Source organism: Sinocyclocheilus grahami, unplaced genomic scaffold (assembly GCF_001515645.1).
Source record: "Sinocyclocheilus grahami isolate Dianchi unplaced genomic scaffold, SAMN03320097.WGS_v1.1 scaffold449.1, whole genome shotgun sequence".
NCBI lineage: Eukaryota > Metazoa > Chordata > Actinopteri > Cypriniformes > Cyprinidae > Sinocyclocheilus > Sinocyclocheilus grahami.
This window is the reverse complement of record NW_015505628.1, coordinates 19,578-36,252: the sequence shown is the minus strand read 5'-3', so window position 1 is coordinate 36,252 and position 16,675 is coordinate 19,578. Positions and strand designations below refer to the sequence as shown.

The following is a 16,675-nucleotide window of genomic DNA, read 5'->3' as shown; positions in this document are numbered from 1 at the left end:
TCCATAAAATGCATTGCTGTTCTGTTGTAAGTAATCTTAAAGATTCCTAAATGCATCTACTTTCGGAAGCCCAAATAAAGTGCTTTTGCTTTCTCCTAGAAACACACAGCGTCTCCCTGACATGCTGCTTCAACACTAACTGCGGTTACTGAAACCACGCCTTCTTTCTTTGCGTGAACATTTGGGCCGCATTATGCAAATATTTCCACATAGTGAGGTAGATATGTGGGGCGTGTTAGAACGAGCTGTTTTAGGGGGGCGTGGCAGAGTCTTAACTTTTATAAAGAATATATCTTTGGTTTTGAGACTTTAGTCTTTGTAACTTCAGGGATTTTATCTATGCACAATCAGCTTGTAACACTCCAAAGAGAAAGGAAAACTTGAAATCGCATCATATGACCCCTTTAATTATCATGAAAATAATTTCACAATGCAAATATTTTCAATCATCCTAAAAAATAGATTGATTTCATTATAGTTTATTTTCATTATAGAAAATTTATTTTTTGTTTCGTTGTGTTTTTTGTTTTGTTTTGTGTCCTGACATATTTTGCATGGTTTTTATTATTTTCATAACCGGTACGCACATTCACCCTGGTAAAAATTACAATATTGTGAATCGAATTTGTAATTATTCAGAAATAAATTGAAAATTTCAAAGCTTGAAAGTATAATGAGATCACAGTAATCATCAGCTGGGGGTGGAAAGGGCTTAATTATCATGAAAATAAAGTCAGTGCAAGAATTCTTAATGGTCCTCCTAAACAAATGATTAATTTCAATTTATTTAATCATCTTTTTTTAAATCAATTTCCTTATACAAAATTTTATTGTATTTTTACATTTGTATTTTTTTTTTATATTTATTATATTTTATTGTCCTAAACAATTTATTATTTTACATTTATGTAATCATCTTTTTTTAATTAATTTCATTATAGAAAATGTTATTGTAGTTTGTTTTAATTTTTAAATTTGTATGTTTTAAATATTATATTTTATTTCATTTATTTTCCTAAACAATTTATTAATTTACATTTATGTAATCATCTTTTTTTTTATTAATTTAATTGTACAAAATTTTATTTTAGGTTTTTTTTTTTTACATTTGTATTTTTAAAATATTTATTTTGTTTTATTTCATTTTGTTCTCCTAAACAATTTATTAATTTACATTTATATTTATGTAATCATCTTGTTTGATTAATTTCATTATACAAAATGTTATTGTAGTTTGTTTTAATTTTTTAATTTGTATTTTTTAAATATTTATTTTATTTTATTTCATTTTGTTGTCCTAAACAATTTATTAATTTACATTTATGTAATCATCTTTTTTTTAAATCAATTTTATTATACATATTTTATTTAATTTCAATTTCATTTCATTTCAGTTTCAAATGTTTGTGTGAGATTCACCCAGGGTCAGACACAGGTCTTTAAACGGTCCCAGCTGTGGATGCGTTTGGCCTCTGTCCTGCTTGATGGGCAGATGTTGCTCTTCCTCTGTTTGGGGTCAGGCTGTCACACACCACCTCTCCCTTCATTCTCTCTCGCCTCACGTTCTGTCCAGCGGTCCGCTCTCAGACGGACCCTCGCTCATCCTGTCGTCTTTAGCGCACAGGGGTCGACCAGGAAAAAACTTAGCAACAATTGATTCAGACGCTTACGTCTGTGTGAAGACAAGGAATGCAATAACAGGAAAATAGGGAGGATTATAAATAAAGAGCTGCATTTGAACTGCTCACCCGTGGGCGGAGCATAAATAAACACACCGCCGCCCCTTTGTCTGCCTCGCATTGTTCGCTGCGCTTGATTGGTGGAGAAACCGTCTGCTCGCACATGAATTATGGGATAATGGTTTAAAAGGCCAAAAGAAGACTTGGCAGGGAGAAGGACTGGGTTGCGACACGGTTGAATGTGTGGCTTCACACAGACCATTTGAAACTCATTTGATTCTTCATAGAAAAACAGTCATTAGTATTTGGGAATGTTTTTGGGGGAAATGTTGCAATGTTTGTGGATCATTACAACAGCCTCATTTCTTTCTAGAAGATCTAGTTCATACCAGTCTAAATATAGCACATATGCAACATAGTTCAGCTGTGAAATCTGTTGGCAAACAATTTATTACTTTTATTATGGCAAATCATGATTCTGAGGATACTTTTCTTTTTTTATTATTATTATTGTTACATTGATTGGTGACCATAAATAGCGTACAGTTAAATAACTATATTACCTGGAAAATGATTAAAAATTGTTTATCATGGGAAATTATTATTATTATTGATTTAAGAATAGTTTTATTGAAATGATCATTTAAATTGTTTTTATATTAAATCATTTGTATTAAAATGCATTTTAGATAAGTGTATTCTTCTTTATTATTTGAATATATTACAAGTCTTATTTTATTTCAATTGCTATTAAAATTCTATTTTTATATTAAATCATTTTGAAACAAAATGAATTAAAAATAATTTTAGATAAGTGTATTATTATCATCATCATCATCCATCATTGTAGAAGTATCGAAGTATTTAAAAATGTTATTTAAACTGTTACTGAAATTCTATTTTGTTAAATAATTTTGTATTAAAATACAAAATTGTAAACAAATTTTAGGTCATTTTATTACTATTACAAAAGTATTAAAATAGTATTTTATTCAAATCATTATTTCTATTTTTATATTACATAGCTCTTTATTACAATACATTTTTTATTAAATAAATGATTTTAGATAGGCCTAAGTGAATTTATTATGATTATAAAAGTATTAAAATTATATTTTAAATCATTATTGAAATTAGTCTTATATTAAATAATGTTGTATTAAATAACATTTTAAATAATTGTATTATTTTTATTATTATAAAAGTAGTAAAAATAAATAGTATTCATTCACTTTTGGTCATTGTTGTAGTTTATAAAGCGGATAGTTGCAGTGCTTGATTCTGATTGGCTGAGCCGAGTTCGAAGCTGTTGTAAATGACTCTACAAACACACATTTTTGTTTACTTCTGTGTGTTGCTCTGAAACCACTTTGTTGCAACCACAACTGTTTCTGAGGAGCTACATTGTTTGGTGGAAGAATACTGTGTTTATTAATATCATTACACTTTATTTGCTCTGTTTTATTTTGTGAAACCTTACTACGTATATGTGAATAACCATTTTATATGCTGCAGTTCACTCCAGGTCGTGTGTTAGGAGTGATTTTCCCACTATTAGGTGCACAGCGCTTAATAACCGCTATTAACCGTGGTAGAAAGCATTGTTATTGGGAGTTAATTTCGGAGCGCTAAGCGTCTTTATTGTCGTCCTGCAGACGAGCGAGAGGCCGTGCAGAAGAAGACCTTCACTAAATGGGTGAACTCACACCTGTCTCGCGTGTCCTGCCGGATCACGGATCTCTACATGGACCTGCGGGATGGACGGATGCTCATCAAGCTGCTGGAGGTTCTGTCCGGAGAGAGACTGGTGAGTTTGGCTGGTGATGTCATCGGCAGGGGGCGGGGCCAGCGTGCCCATATTTGGGCGTGTGTTATTATGCTGTCATTCTCGGTCTCTGACGTCTGTTTAGTGTGACTTTGATGGCGGCTTGTGCTGAGTCAAATCCGGTAATCACTCAGATAACTGTGTTTGGTTTCACGAGCCCAGTGGTTTTGCTTTCACTCAGCCGATTAACCATGTGCGTCATCTAATTGCCTGAAACTGCTCTTTCCTCTCCAGCAAGCGCAGACTTTGGAGAAAATAGGCTGTTAAAACTCCAGCTTTAGGAGTGCATTACTCTTATCATCTGCTTACAGAAACACAGATGGAAACCGTGTGGAATCTGCGATCCGATCACAACAGACAAACATAAAGATAATGAGTGAGAGCGTTGAGAAGAATGAAGCTCATGTCCAGCTCATATTTCACAACAAAATAAAAATACAAAAATAGACTTTGCATGAAAAAAATCACGCCTTTTTAGGACCATTGCTGGCAATGCCAAAAATCATTATGTAATTCTCCATTAAGTGACAGTTATTTCTATAATGTCAAATATTGTGATGTAATTGCATTATGAATATGTTACAATTAACAAAAACAATTACATATTTTTTTTGCCCCTACAGGTTTTAATTTTGGGCACTATTATTGTCTCTTTGTCATTAACATATCATAAAAAATATTGTTTAAAGTATATAATTTTGTATGTATGTTTTGGTAATATCCAGTGTTGTTTTAGGATTATTTATATACTGTTACAGCATTTATAAATATTTAGAATGAACTTTTGTTTTTATGTTTTCAGTTTTAATTTAGTAATTTTATTTTTATTCGTTTATTTTTATTCTGTTTAACTATATTTTAGTAAAATTTTAGCTTGTATTCATTTTTCTACTTCGACTTATTTAATATAGTTGCCAAGGCGACATTTCTAATTTTCATTAGTTTTTAATCTAATATTTATATTTTATTTCAGCTTTGTTTGAGAATCATAATGGCAAATAATGATGATTACAAATAAACTCAAAAGTAAAAAAAAAAAAAAAACATCCAGATATATTAGTTATTTAAATGTATTTATTTATTTCTAAAAATATTTTTTATATAATATTTATTTTCAATATATTTAATGCATATTTACTATTTAATTTCTCTTACTTTACATTATAACACTTTTCCCTACGCATTATAGCACTTTACTGTTAGTTGTATTATTTATTTATATGTATATGTTTATTTATTTAAACTCAAATGTCTAATGCATCCAGATATATTGCTGATGAGAATTGACCTAAACATGTTCTCAGTGAGATTTTGATAGAGTAAGATTAATATCACCTGTAAGTTTCCAGGCCTTCATTCCAGACGTCTCGTCCTTCAGAGCTGATCCACAGTTAAACTCAAACGTCTGTGTCAACAGGTCGTGACCTCTGTGTTTGAAGCACAGTTCTGGGTCGTCAGTTAAATCATCTTAACAGGGCTGAGACTGATAAGATGCTGAATACAAGAAAAACATTTGACCAAAAAGCTTGTATTTCTGTCCTGAATAACAATAACATTAGGGCTGTTTTGATCCAGAAGCGATGCATACAAAATGCATAGTTTTTAGTAAGGGAACAAAACTTTGAAAAATGCACATTATTTCATTTTTCAGATTTTTTACATATATTTTTTAAAAGATTAAAAAGTGTTTCAATGGGTCATTTTGGACCCGGGTATGTATGAAATACCATTAGGTGTCAAAAGTACTTTCTGTAAAATGATCTATGAAGTTATATTAGTGTCAAAACACCTTTGTAAAATATATTTAGCATTTTCTTCATATTTGACACACCCTTGGAACTCAGTTTTACTTGATAAACATGAATATGTACGCCTATTGACAAATCCATTGCAGCATGAAAAATTAATCATCAGAGTTTATGTAAATAAAATTTATTTTGTCGAAAACAAGTAATATTTATGCTGTTTTGATGTTTTTTTTGTTAGAAGTAAATATGTAGGTTTTATAAATTTGGACTGTTTTTGAGCAATCATGAGTTAAATTTAAGTGAATTCCATTTATTCCAGTGGGATTAATACAGATAAATCTTAAATTATAGGTTCTTATAAATTTAATACAATAATGTATTTAAAAAAAAGAATTCTCATAAATATTGAAAAAATTTATAAATATTTTGAATCAGTGTAGTTCATGTGTAATTTGAAATTTCAAAGAATTTCTCTGCTTTTTTAAATTAATAAATAAGGGATAAGTACAATAATAACATGGTAACATTCATTCAGCTACATATTCAGAAGTTGCTGATCAGATACAATATGGTTTTAGATTTTAAAAAAAATTTAAGTTATGACTTATAACTTAAGTTATGACGTGTGTGTGTGTGTGTGTGTGTGAGAGAGAGAGAGAGTGTCTGTGTGTGTGTGTGTGTGTGTGTGTGAGAGAGAGAGTGTACGCGTTTTTGTGACAAATGAGGACATAAATGTGTATAATGACAAAGGTATGACAGGTATTACAAGGAGAAGGTGACTTTTCAGGACATTACCCCATGTCCCCACTTTTCAAAACGCTTATAAATCACACAGAATGGAGTGTATTGAAAATCTGAAATAGCAGAAAGTCTCCTGTGAGGGGTAGGTTTAGGGGTAGGGTTGGTGTAGGGCAATAGAATATACGGTCTGTACAGTATAAAAACCATTACGCCTATGGAGTGTGTGAGAGTGTGTGTGTGTGTGTGTGTGTGTGTGTGTGTGTGTGTGTGTGTGTGTGTGTGTGTGTGTGTGTGTGTGTGTGTGTGAAGGAGCCATGTGGGAGCACAGCGTTTATGTTCACACATGCTTTCACTATCTCTCAAGGTTCACGATAAGATAACTCGTCAGTGTGCCAACAGAGGAGACACCTTCCTTTGAATCTTCCTGCCTTCTTCACCAAGGCCACGAGTCACATCCTAAACTGAGACATCTCAGTGATCTATCACTCGTGCTTCCTCTGTCTTTCCCTGAAGCCAAGCTCTTGCACTGACACTGAAACTCAGCGCTGGTTTTGGCGAGCAGTTGAAGTGGAGCTTGTGTTTCAAACCCTGTCAAGCGGCCCGTCTAGATTGGTTTACACAAGCGTATCGGGCAAGTCCAGAGGAAGAAACCTTTACCCAGAATGCATTGATACCAGCACTGACCGTGATCTGTGTTTGTGCTCTATTTCACTTACTATAGCAACCATTTAATGAAGAAACATGCTCATAAATTTCCTTCAAGTGTGTCAGTACTTCCCCCTTTATCTGTTTAATCAAACTATTTCTGTGGTCGTAATTCATCTGGCAGACAGTGAATCTGACTCCAGCAGGGCTGCTGTCCATGGCTTTGAATGGCTGTTTTGTCAGAACTTGTCTTCACAGATACAGCAAGTTCGAGCATCCAAACAAAACACTGATTCATCGCAAACATATGCTCGATAATGAACAAAAGAGCCATAAGCTTTACAGTAAGCATGTTAGCAGCACCTTTATAGTACAGTCAATTTTTTTTTTTTTTTTTAGGTTATGGATTGTTTATGTTATTATATGATATAATACAATTTCAGGATAGCGTACAGACATTTGTCTCATTCAAAAAAAAACTTAAAAAAACAGAATTGTATATAGATTATAGTATAAATACAAATTTAGAGTAGTAAAAAATGTTGCTTAATGCTTCCTTGTCACTCTTTTCTGCTGTTTCAAGGGTTTTGTCTGGATATTCAGAAAGGCTTTGTCCTCAGTGAACAGAAATGATTGTAATTTGGATTTTATCAGGCACCTCTGGGTCTGGGCTTTCATCTGTGATCTGATCGTGTGATTGGCTAATCGGACAATCCCTCTTGCTTTTACAGAAATCGCAGTGAAAGGCAGAGCAGCTTTACTGATGCAGCCGCCCAATAGAAATCTGCTGATGTCATGCCTTGCACCGCAGTCTCTGCAGTGTGTGTGTGTGTGTGTGTGTGTGTGTGAGGTCCTCTCACCCGCTCTAAGAGGAACGTACCACCTCCACGTCTCACAGGGAGGATGGATATGCACCCCTCGTTCTGCCCCGCTGCCCCGCAGCTCATTACTGAAATGCTGTCACTTCACCTTAAGCGTGTCCACTGAGGATCAGCTGCTGATTGAGCCGTCTCTCTAAGCATGATGGGATAGCCAGTCCTCTAGAGACGCGGGCCGCTCGACCCCTGCTCTCAAGCGCATCCATTTTTTCACACAGCAGCTTTCTCCAGATTATAAATAATGTATTGTATGTATATTTAGAAATCAAAAATATAGTGAAAACTACTATATGCAGTGTTACAGCAGCTTTCTCCAGCCACACCTCAGTTCAGAGTCTCCTCATAAACATCACCCGAAGCACAACGCTGTTTTACAACCCGCTTACTCATTTACCCATTTCTACGTGACCTAAAAACAAAAGAGCTCCAGGAATCTTCATGCATATCTAAGTTATTTTAAAGAGTTCTGAAGAACTGTGGTCACTCTGGTCTTCTTCACTCGGCCTTAATGTAAAAAATAGGACGTTCCCTCCTGAGGCGTTTAATATATCATATTATTTGACACATAGCTTTTCCTTTGAGACCTTCTTTCCTTCCCAAATGTGTCAGAAAGAAAAAATAGCCGCTCAACCTGTCTGCAGGAGCGACGGGAACAAAAGCCACTGCATCATTAACTCGTGCTGTGCTGAGTCTGACGGCTCGAGTTACTGGTTTCTGCATGCTGTGGATATCGCTGTTAACCCTTACCGCGCTCAGATAAAGATGCATTAGGACATGAGTATGCATGCATGTTATAAAGCAGTATAATTCACACACACGTTCTGATTTCTGCGCAGCCCAAGCCGACGAAGGGCCGCATGCGAATCCACTGTCTGGAGAACGTGGACAAGGCCCTGCAGTTCCTCAAGGAGCAGCGCGTGCATCTGGAGAACATGGGGTCACATGATATCGTGGACGGAAACCACCGACTCACGCTCGGCCTCATCTGGACCATCATCCTCCGCTTCCAGGTACAGCATCTTCTGGATGCTACAGACCCCTCAAATGTGCATGTGCATGTGCAAATTTCAAAGGCAGCTGCATATTTTCATGCACAAAGAAAATTTGATATTGTAAATGCATATAAAATGTTATTTGGAAATGTTTAGTTTCTTTTACTTTATAACACCTTTTCCCCTCTACTAACTATACTACTGTACGCTAGGATGTGTTATTTATTTATATTTATCATTATTTTTTATTTAATTTTTTTAAATGAACTTGAATCACATTTTTATTAATTAGAAAATAGAAAACAGAAAATATTTGGTTTCTATTACTTAATCTAACGCTTTTTTCCTACTCAGTATAATGCTGTATAAAATGTAAAAAGTGAAAGTACTGTATTATTCATTTAAATGTATATTTAAACCAACTTTTTATTTTTTAGTCACATTTTTTTTATTTTCATTTGAAAGTATTTTATTCCTATTACATACTATAGTACTGTACTATTAGATGTATTATTTTTATATATTTATGTATGTATTTTTTATTTTAAAAAAATTAATTTTACCACATTTTTGTATTTTTGAACTTTTATAAAAAATAAATAGGAAAATATTCCGTTTCTATTACTTTACATTATAACACTTTCATACTCACTATAGTACTGTGCTGTTATATTTTTTATTCATGTATGTATTTATTTAAATCCATTTTTATTCATTTATTTTTTTTTTTACATCGAAAACATTTTTATTTCCTACTCGCTATAGTACTGTAATGTTAGATGTATTATTTATTTACATTTATATATTTATTTAAGCCAAATTTGAATGAATTTATTTAACTTTTAAATTGATTTGAACCGGGGGTTTTTTAAAATCCCATTATTATTGTTGTTGTTTGAAAACCCCTGTCCTAATAGCATCACATTTCAATCACATTATGGTCAAAGCAATGCACAAAAAGTCCATTATGTTTACAGATCCAAGACATCAGCGTAGAGACAGAAGACAATAAAGAGAAACGCTCAGCCAAGGACGCGCTGCTCCTGTGGTGCCAGATGAAGACCGCAGGGTGGGTGGACGTCCAGAATAAAGACACACACGTGCTCGAGTCCTTGATGTCTGACAGCTCTGCTTTGTGTTTCACAGCTACCCCAACGTCAACATCCACAACTTCACCACCAGCTGGCGTGATGGAATGGCTTTCAACGCCCTCATTCACAAACACAGGTAACAGCTCCAGTACACCTGCATCAAAAGTTCTGCTTTGCAAACTTAATCTGCTTCATTCTCAATGCTTGCCATGTTTCCAGGCCAGACCTGATTGATTTCGACAAACTGAAGAAGTCCAACGCTCACCACAACCTGCAGAACGCCTTCAACCTGGCGGAGCAGCACCTGGGGCTCACCAAACTCCTGGACCCAGAAGGTAAGAGCCCACCGTGCTTCTACATCTCCAGACCTCATCATGGAATACACAATAGCACGCTGTCTTTTGTTGCAGATATCAGCGTAGACCATCCCGACGAGAAGTCTGTCATCACTTATGTCGTCACATACTACCATTATTTCTCCAAGATGAAGGCGCTGAAGGTGGAGGGCAAGCGTATCGGAAAGGTCTGAGTCTGCAAAACACCTGCATGACTAGAACGTTCTCTGTTTTCTATGAAAGAGCATTTAGAGACTGATTATTTCATGCTTATGCATGCCATTTATTTATCAGTAATGTAAGATTGTAAGTTTAAATATTGCTATTAAATAACATAAATCATTATGAAATAAAACATTGAATTAATAAATAAAATGTAAGCAAAAAAAGTAAATGCCTCAATAATTTTAAATTATTTAAAATGTAACATGTAATGGTGTCATCTTAATAATTACACATTTTCAACTGGTCTTTTGTCTTACATCTGTTTATTAATAAATAAATATCACACATAAGACTGAAATAGCAAGTTTATGCGTGCTATTTGTTCATTATTTATCAGTTTTGTAAGAAATGTCCGTTTAAAAAAAAAAATAAAATGTTTAAAATTTTGTTAAAAAAATTAATAAATTCCTATTTGAGATGTAACCATGGCCTTATCTTAATAATTACATACCTGAACTGCAGTTGGTCTTACATCTGTTTATTGACTGATTATTTCAGTGCTATTAATTATGTATTAATTAATGAATTCATTAATTAATCAGTTGTAAGAAATGTAAGTTTAAATATTTAGATTAAAATGAATAAATAATTAAAATAATTTACATTTACATTTAAACAAATAAATTCCTATTTGAGATCTTAATATGTACATACTTGAATTGCAAATCTTAGAATCATAAATCTGTTTATTGACAGATTATTTCAGTCTTATGCACGGTATTTATTTATTTATTTATTTTAATAGGACTAATTTATTTTATGAAATAGTACTTTTTCATTCAAATATTGCTATTAAAATAAATAAATAAATAAATTCATTATCGATAAGTTAATTATAAATACATCTGTTTACTTTCTGAACTGTAATAGGTTTAGTCTTTGTTGCATATTTTGAATCGTTTATAGCCCCGTGGTATACCACATTATGTGTTGATTCTTGTGCGTGTTCAACTGAAGATGTGGTAAAATGTCGATAAATGATGGTGATATGGCATTTAATATACAGATCTGAAAACCAGAAGCTTGATCTTTAACTGCTGTTTAGCTGCCGTGCAACTTGTATCTCCTCTGGGAAACGCAACTGATGTAAAATCTCTTCACTAGGTGCTCGACAACGCCATCGAGACGGAGAAGATGATCGAGAAATATGAATCTCTGGCGTCTGATCTGCTGGAGTGGATTGAGCAAACCATCATCATCCTCAACAACCGCAAGTTTGCAAACTCTCTGGTTGGAGTCCAGCAGCAGCTCCAGGCCTTCAACACTTACAGGACAGTAGAGAAACCGCCCAAGTGAGTGTCTGCCGGAAACATGCAACACATTACAATACACCTGACATGAACTGAATTTCACTTTCAACGCTTTCTCCACAGATTCACTGAGAAAGGCAACCTGGAAGTGCTTCTGTTCACCATCCAGAGCAAGATGAGGGCCAACAACCAGAAAGTGTACATGCCACGAGAGGGCAAACTCATCTCAGACATCAACAAGGTGAGATTGTCATTTAAGAGCTGCACGTGGTGTTTTCAGTGGTGCTTTGAACCCAGAAGGATTCATTATTTATCCACTTACAAATAAATGTGCTTCCTTTGATGCATATTGTAAGGGTAAAACTATGATACAACCCCAGTATGTTTAGTAATTGCACTGTTTTATATTTAGACATTTACTCCATTTATTCATACGTTTATTTACAAAAAAAAGTTGATTTACATTTCATTATTTATTTATTAGCTGCAGGTTGTGTTTGAGCTGGCTAGGATTCATTATTTATTTATGTACAAATAAATACCATGGTATTATTACCTTGGTATTTTCCTTATTTTGGTGTATTTTGTGAGGGTAAAAATATGGTACAATCACGGTATTTTTTGTAATTGGATTTTATATATTATTTAAATATATATATATAGCAAGATGAGGGCCAACAACCAGAAAGTGTACATGCCACGAGAGGGCAAACTCATCTCAGACATCAACAAGGTGAGATTGTCATTTAAGAGCTGCACGTGGTGTTTTCAGTGGTGCTTTGAACCCAGAAGGATTCATTATTTATCCACTTACAAATAAATGTGCTTCCTTTGATGCATATTGTAAGGGTAAAACTATGATACAACCCCAGTATGTTTAGTAATTGCACTGTTTTATATTTAGACATTTACTCCATTTATTCATACGTTTATTTACCAAAAAAAGTTGATTTACATTTCATTATTTATTTATTAGCTGCAGGTTGTGTTTGAGCTGGCTAGGATTCATTTATTTACGTACAAATAAATACCATGGTATTATTACCTTGGTATTTTCCTTATTTTGGTGTATTTTGTGAGGGTAAAAATATGGTACAATCACAGTATTTTTTGTAATTGGATTTTATATATATATATATACACACACACACACAGTAGCCATCAGAAGATGGGTACACTGTAGTCATAAAGGGATGGACATGGTCCGCATCAATACTCAGGTAGGCTGTGGCGTTTAAACGATGCTCAATTGGTACTAAGGGTCCCAAAGTGTGCCAAGAAAATATCCCCCACACCATTACACCACCACCACCAACCTGAACCGTTCAGACAAGGCAGGATGCATCCATGATTTCATGTTCTTTACGTCAAATTCTGACTCTACCATCTGAATGTTGCAGCAGAAATCGAGACTCATCAGACCAGGCAACGTTTTTCCAGTCGTCTATTGTCCAATTTTGGTGAGCCTGTGCGAATTGTAGCCTCTGTTTCCTGTTCTTAGCTGACAGGAGCGGCACCCGGTGTGGTCTTCTGCTGCTGTAGCCCATCTGCTTCAGGGTTCGACGTGTTGTGCGTTCAAAGGTGGTATTCTGCATACCTTGGTTGTAACGAGTGGTTATTTGAGTTACTGTTGTCTTTCTATCATCTCTAACCAGTCTGCCAAGCAAGGCATTTTCGTCCGCACAACTGCTGCTCACTGGATATTTTCTCTTTTTCAGACCATTCTCTGTAAACCCTAGAGATGGTTGTGCGTGAAAATCCCAGTAGATCAGCAGTTTTTTAAATACTCAGACCAGCACGTCTGGCACCAACAACCATTCCACGTTCAAAGTCACTTAAATCCCCTTTCTTCCCCATTCTGATGCTCGACTTGAACTTCAGCAAGTCGTCTTCACCACATCTAGATGCCTAAATGCATTGAGTTGCTGCCATGTGATTGGCTGATTAGCAATTTGTGTTACCAAGCAATTGAACAGGTGTACCTAATAAAGTGGCAGGTGAGTGTATATTAGTGCTGTCAAACGATTAATCACGATTATAAAAGTATACTGTGTATATTTATTATGTATACATAAATACACACCCATGCATGTATATATTTAAGAACCTACGCATGTATAACTTGTCTATGGAGGGTTCATATACTATATATATATATATAGTATATATACACACACACACAATTTATTTATAATATATATATATATATTTTAATTATTTATTTCCTTTTTATAACTTATTCTTATATTTATTTATATGTTGTTATTAATTATTAGATTATTGTTGCATCAGTTTTTTCCAGGTATTTCCTAGTTCTGTCAGTGAAATGTGTTGGATGTGCAGCTGAAGCTGTGTTGTTGTCGCAGGCGTGGGAGCGTCTGGAGAAGGCGGAGCACGAGCGTGAGCTGGCGCTGAGGACCGAGCTGATTCGACAGGAGAAGCTGGAGCAGCTCGCCAGACGCTTCGACCGCAAGGCTGCCATGAGAGAGACCTGGCTGAGCGAGAACCAGCGCCTCGTTTCCCAGGTTCATGTCACTGCGCTTGCCGTATAAACGAACACACCACTGCATTGTGGAAGACATCTCAGCCAGGATTTTATGCTATTTTCTGACCTCTGGTGGTCCAAGATTCAGATGACACAAAACACATTTTCTTGTGCACCATTTTATATTTTAAACTTTCGCAGTTCCCTTACAATATATTTAAAACATAGTTTATTCATATTTTAATAGGTATTATTATTAAATATTGTTACTATTTATTTGAAATTAATATTATTTATACTTTTATTTATATACTTATTTTTTATGAAAACGTTATAATGAAATATTTTGCCACAATATATTATATTATTTATTTATTTATCTTTTAAACCATAGTTTTAATAATTATTTAGTTTGTGTTTTTAATTTAATATTTATTATAAATTATTGCTATTATTCATATATTTATATTATTGTTATATTATTTTATCTAATAGTATTATTATTATTATTATTATATGAAAATATATTATATATAAAGCTCTAAATGAGCATTGTTCATAATTTTGCCACAAAAAATATCTGCTTCCACTAAACATACATCCAAACTGAACAACTGAACAATATTTATGAACTGTTATGAAAGATATTTATAATATATTTAACAAAACATATTTTATTTATATTATATTATTTATTATTGGTTATTATGCTGTTATTTTTTGCATTTATATATATATATATGTAATTTATATATATATTTTTTATATATTTTTTTTTTAATAAAATGATAAATTTAATGAATTCACAAAAACAAATGTGCAATAATGAATTGCAGGTCCTAGAAGACAGTCAAAAATAGTCATTTCTTTCACATATTTATTTTCTTAACTTTCCCATTTCTTTTCCGCAGGACAATTTCGGATTCGACCTCCAGGCGGTCGAGGCAGCTACCAAAAAGCACGAAGCCATCGAGACGGACATCACGGCGTACGAGGAGCGCGTGCAGGCGGTGGTGGCCGTGGCCAGAGAGCTGGAGACGGAGAACTACCACGACATCAAGCGCATCGCCGCGCGCAAAGACAACGTGCTGCGTCTGTGGGAGTATCTGCTGGAGCTGCTCAAAGCGCGCAGACAGCGGCTGGAGATGAACCTCGGCCTGCAGCGCGTCTTCCAGGAGATGCTCTACATCATGGACTGGATGGACGAGATGAAGGTGAGCGAGGAAGACGAGGATGGAGGAAGGAGAGGGAGCTGGTCGGGTTAAAAGCAAGAGGTCTAGATGAAAGCTAGAGAGATGCAGAGTAGCGCACAGAGAAATCTAATTTAAAAATAGATTCTAGCAATAGAAGTACACTCTTAAAAATAAAGGTGCTTCACGATGCCATAGAAGAACCTTTTTGTCTAAATGGTTCCATAAAGAACCTTTAACATCTGAAGAACCTTTCTGTTTCACAAAAGCTTCTTTGTGGCGAAAGAAGGTTCTTCAGATTATAAAAAGGTAAGAAAGAGATGCTTCTTTAAAGAGTCTTTGCCTGAATGCTTCTTTGTTGCATCGCTATGGCATCGCTTGAAGAGCCTTTTGAAGCACCTTTATTTTTAAGAGTGTAGGTAAAAATTGTCCAGCTAAATTTTTAATATGTTTAAAGATGTTGTGATTATTTGCTTTAGGTTTTATTAACCATATTTTTTTTTTTTTATTATTATTTTTTTTTTATAATAGGTTGCTCTGACCTGTTAAAAGCTTTTTGTTGTGTTCTTTTGTCATTTTTATTTTATTTTTTTATTTATTGTAAATATTCCGTTTTCCTATTTCGGTTTAATTTATATTTTTTATTTCAGTTTTAGTCATTTTAGTACTTCAGCTTAAACTTATTTGATTTCAGTTAGTTGTTATTTCAGTTAGGCAGCATTTTTTTTCTTTTCAGTGTTTTATTTCAGGCTTATTTTAATTAACGAAAACCTTTTTTAATAGTTTTAGCTTCAGTTTGAGTATTAGTTAACACTAAAAACACTGCCTGACATGGAATCATCAGGGTTATTATAATTAACTAAAAGTAAAACCATAAAAATATTTTTTTATTAATTTTATTTTCGCTAATTGCCAAGACAACATTTCTTTATTTTATTTAGTTTATCTTGACATACTTAAATAACTAAAACTGAACTAAAAATTAACAAAAGCTATATAGACATATAAAAAAAACTACGAAAAATTACAAAAACACACAACAAAATTACTAAAAATTGAACTGAAAATTAAAACAACGAAAACAGAAAATATAAGAATAAAAACGAATTAAAAATATTAATAAAATCTCAATTATACTAAAATAACACTGACACCAACAAACTCTCAAATTTGTATGTTTTTAAAATGCTCCTCTGACCTGTTAAAATCCCAGTAGACCAATATTATTGAAGCTTTAACATTTCAATTCAAGTTTATTTGTATAGCGCTTTTCACGATGCAAATCGTTGCAAAGCAGCTTTACAGAAAATTCAAGTTTCTACATTATAGCTTATCAGTGGTGATGTCCATATGGCAGAAATATTCAGTAAAAATCAAGCAGTTAGTTAATGTCATGTATTCAAAAAGACAGTGAACACTATTAACAGCAATGATTATATATTGCGATCAAAAGGTCCTCTGAGGGGTTGGTAGCATCTCTTTTAAGGGCAGGATCCAGACTGAACCTTGTGTAAATCCTAGTTACATCCCGTGGCAGAAACAGAGGAGGTAATAGAGAGAAATTAGAGTAGCTGCTATAATTGAACCCATT

At 33.9% G+C, this 16,675-nt stretch overlaps 1 protein-coding gene across 1 annotated transcript in view; it reads left to right on the top strand.

Annotated features, from left to right (window-relative positions):
- LOC107552386 (spectrin beta chain, non-erythrocytic 1-like) overlaps positions 1-16,675 on the top strand; it is a 92,972-nt gene that overhangs the window by 58,318 nt on the left and 17,979 nt on the right. The window contains exons 3-12 of the mRNA XM_016234255.1: positions 3,335-3,486; positions 8,353-8,526; positions 9,486-9,577; positions 9,655-9,735; positions 9,819-9,934; positions 10,010-10,122; positions 11,264-11,451; positions 11,533-11,650; positions 13,776-13,934; positions 14,806-15,108. Coding sequence (XP_016089741.1) covers positions 3,335-3,486; positions 8,353-8,526; positions 9,486-9,577; positions 9,655-9,735; positions 9,819-9,934; positions 10,010-10,122; positions 11,264-11,451; positions 11,533-11,650; positions 13,776-13,934; positions 14,806-15,108 — 1,496 coding nt within the window. The remainder of the gene's footprint in view (positions 1-3,334; positions 3,487-8,352; positions 8,527-9,485; positions 9,578-9,654; positions 9,736-9,818; positions 9,935-10,009; positions 10,123-11,263; positions 11,452-11,532; positions 11,651-13,775; positions 13,935-14,805; positions 15,109-16,675) is intronic.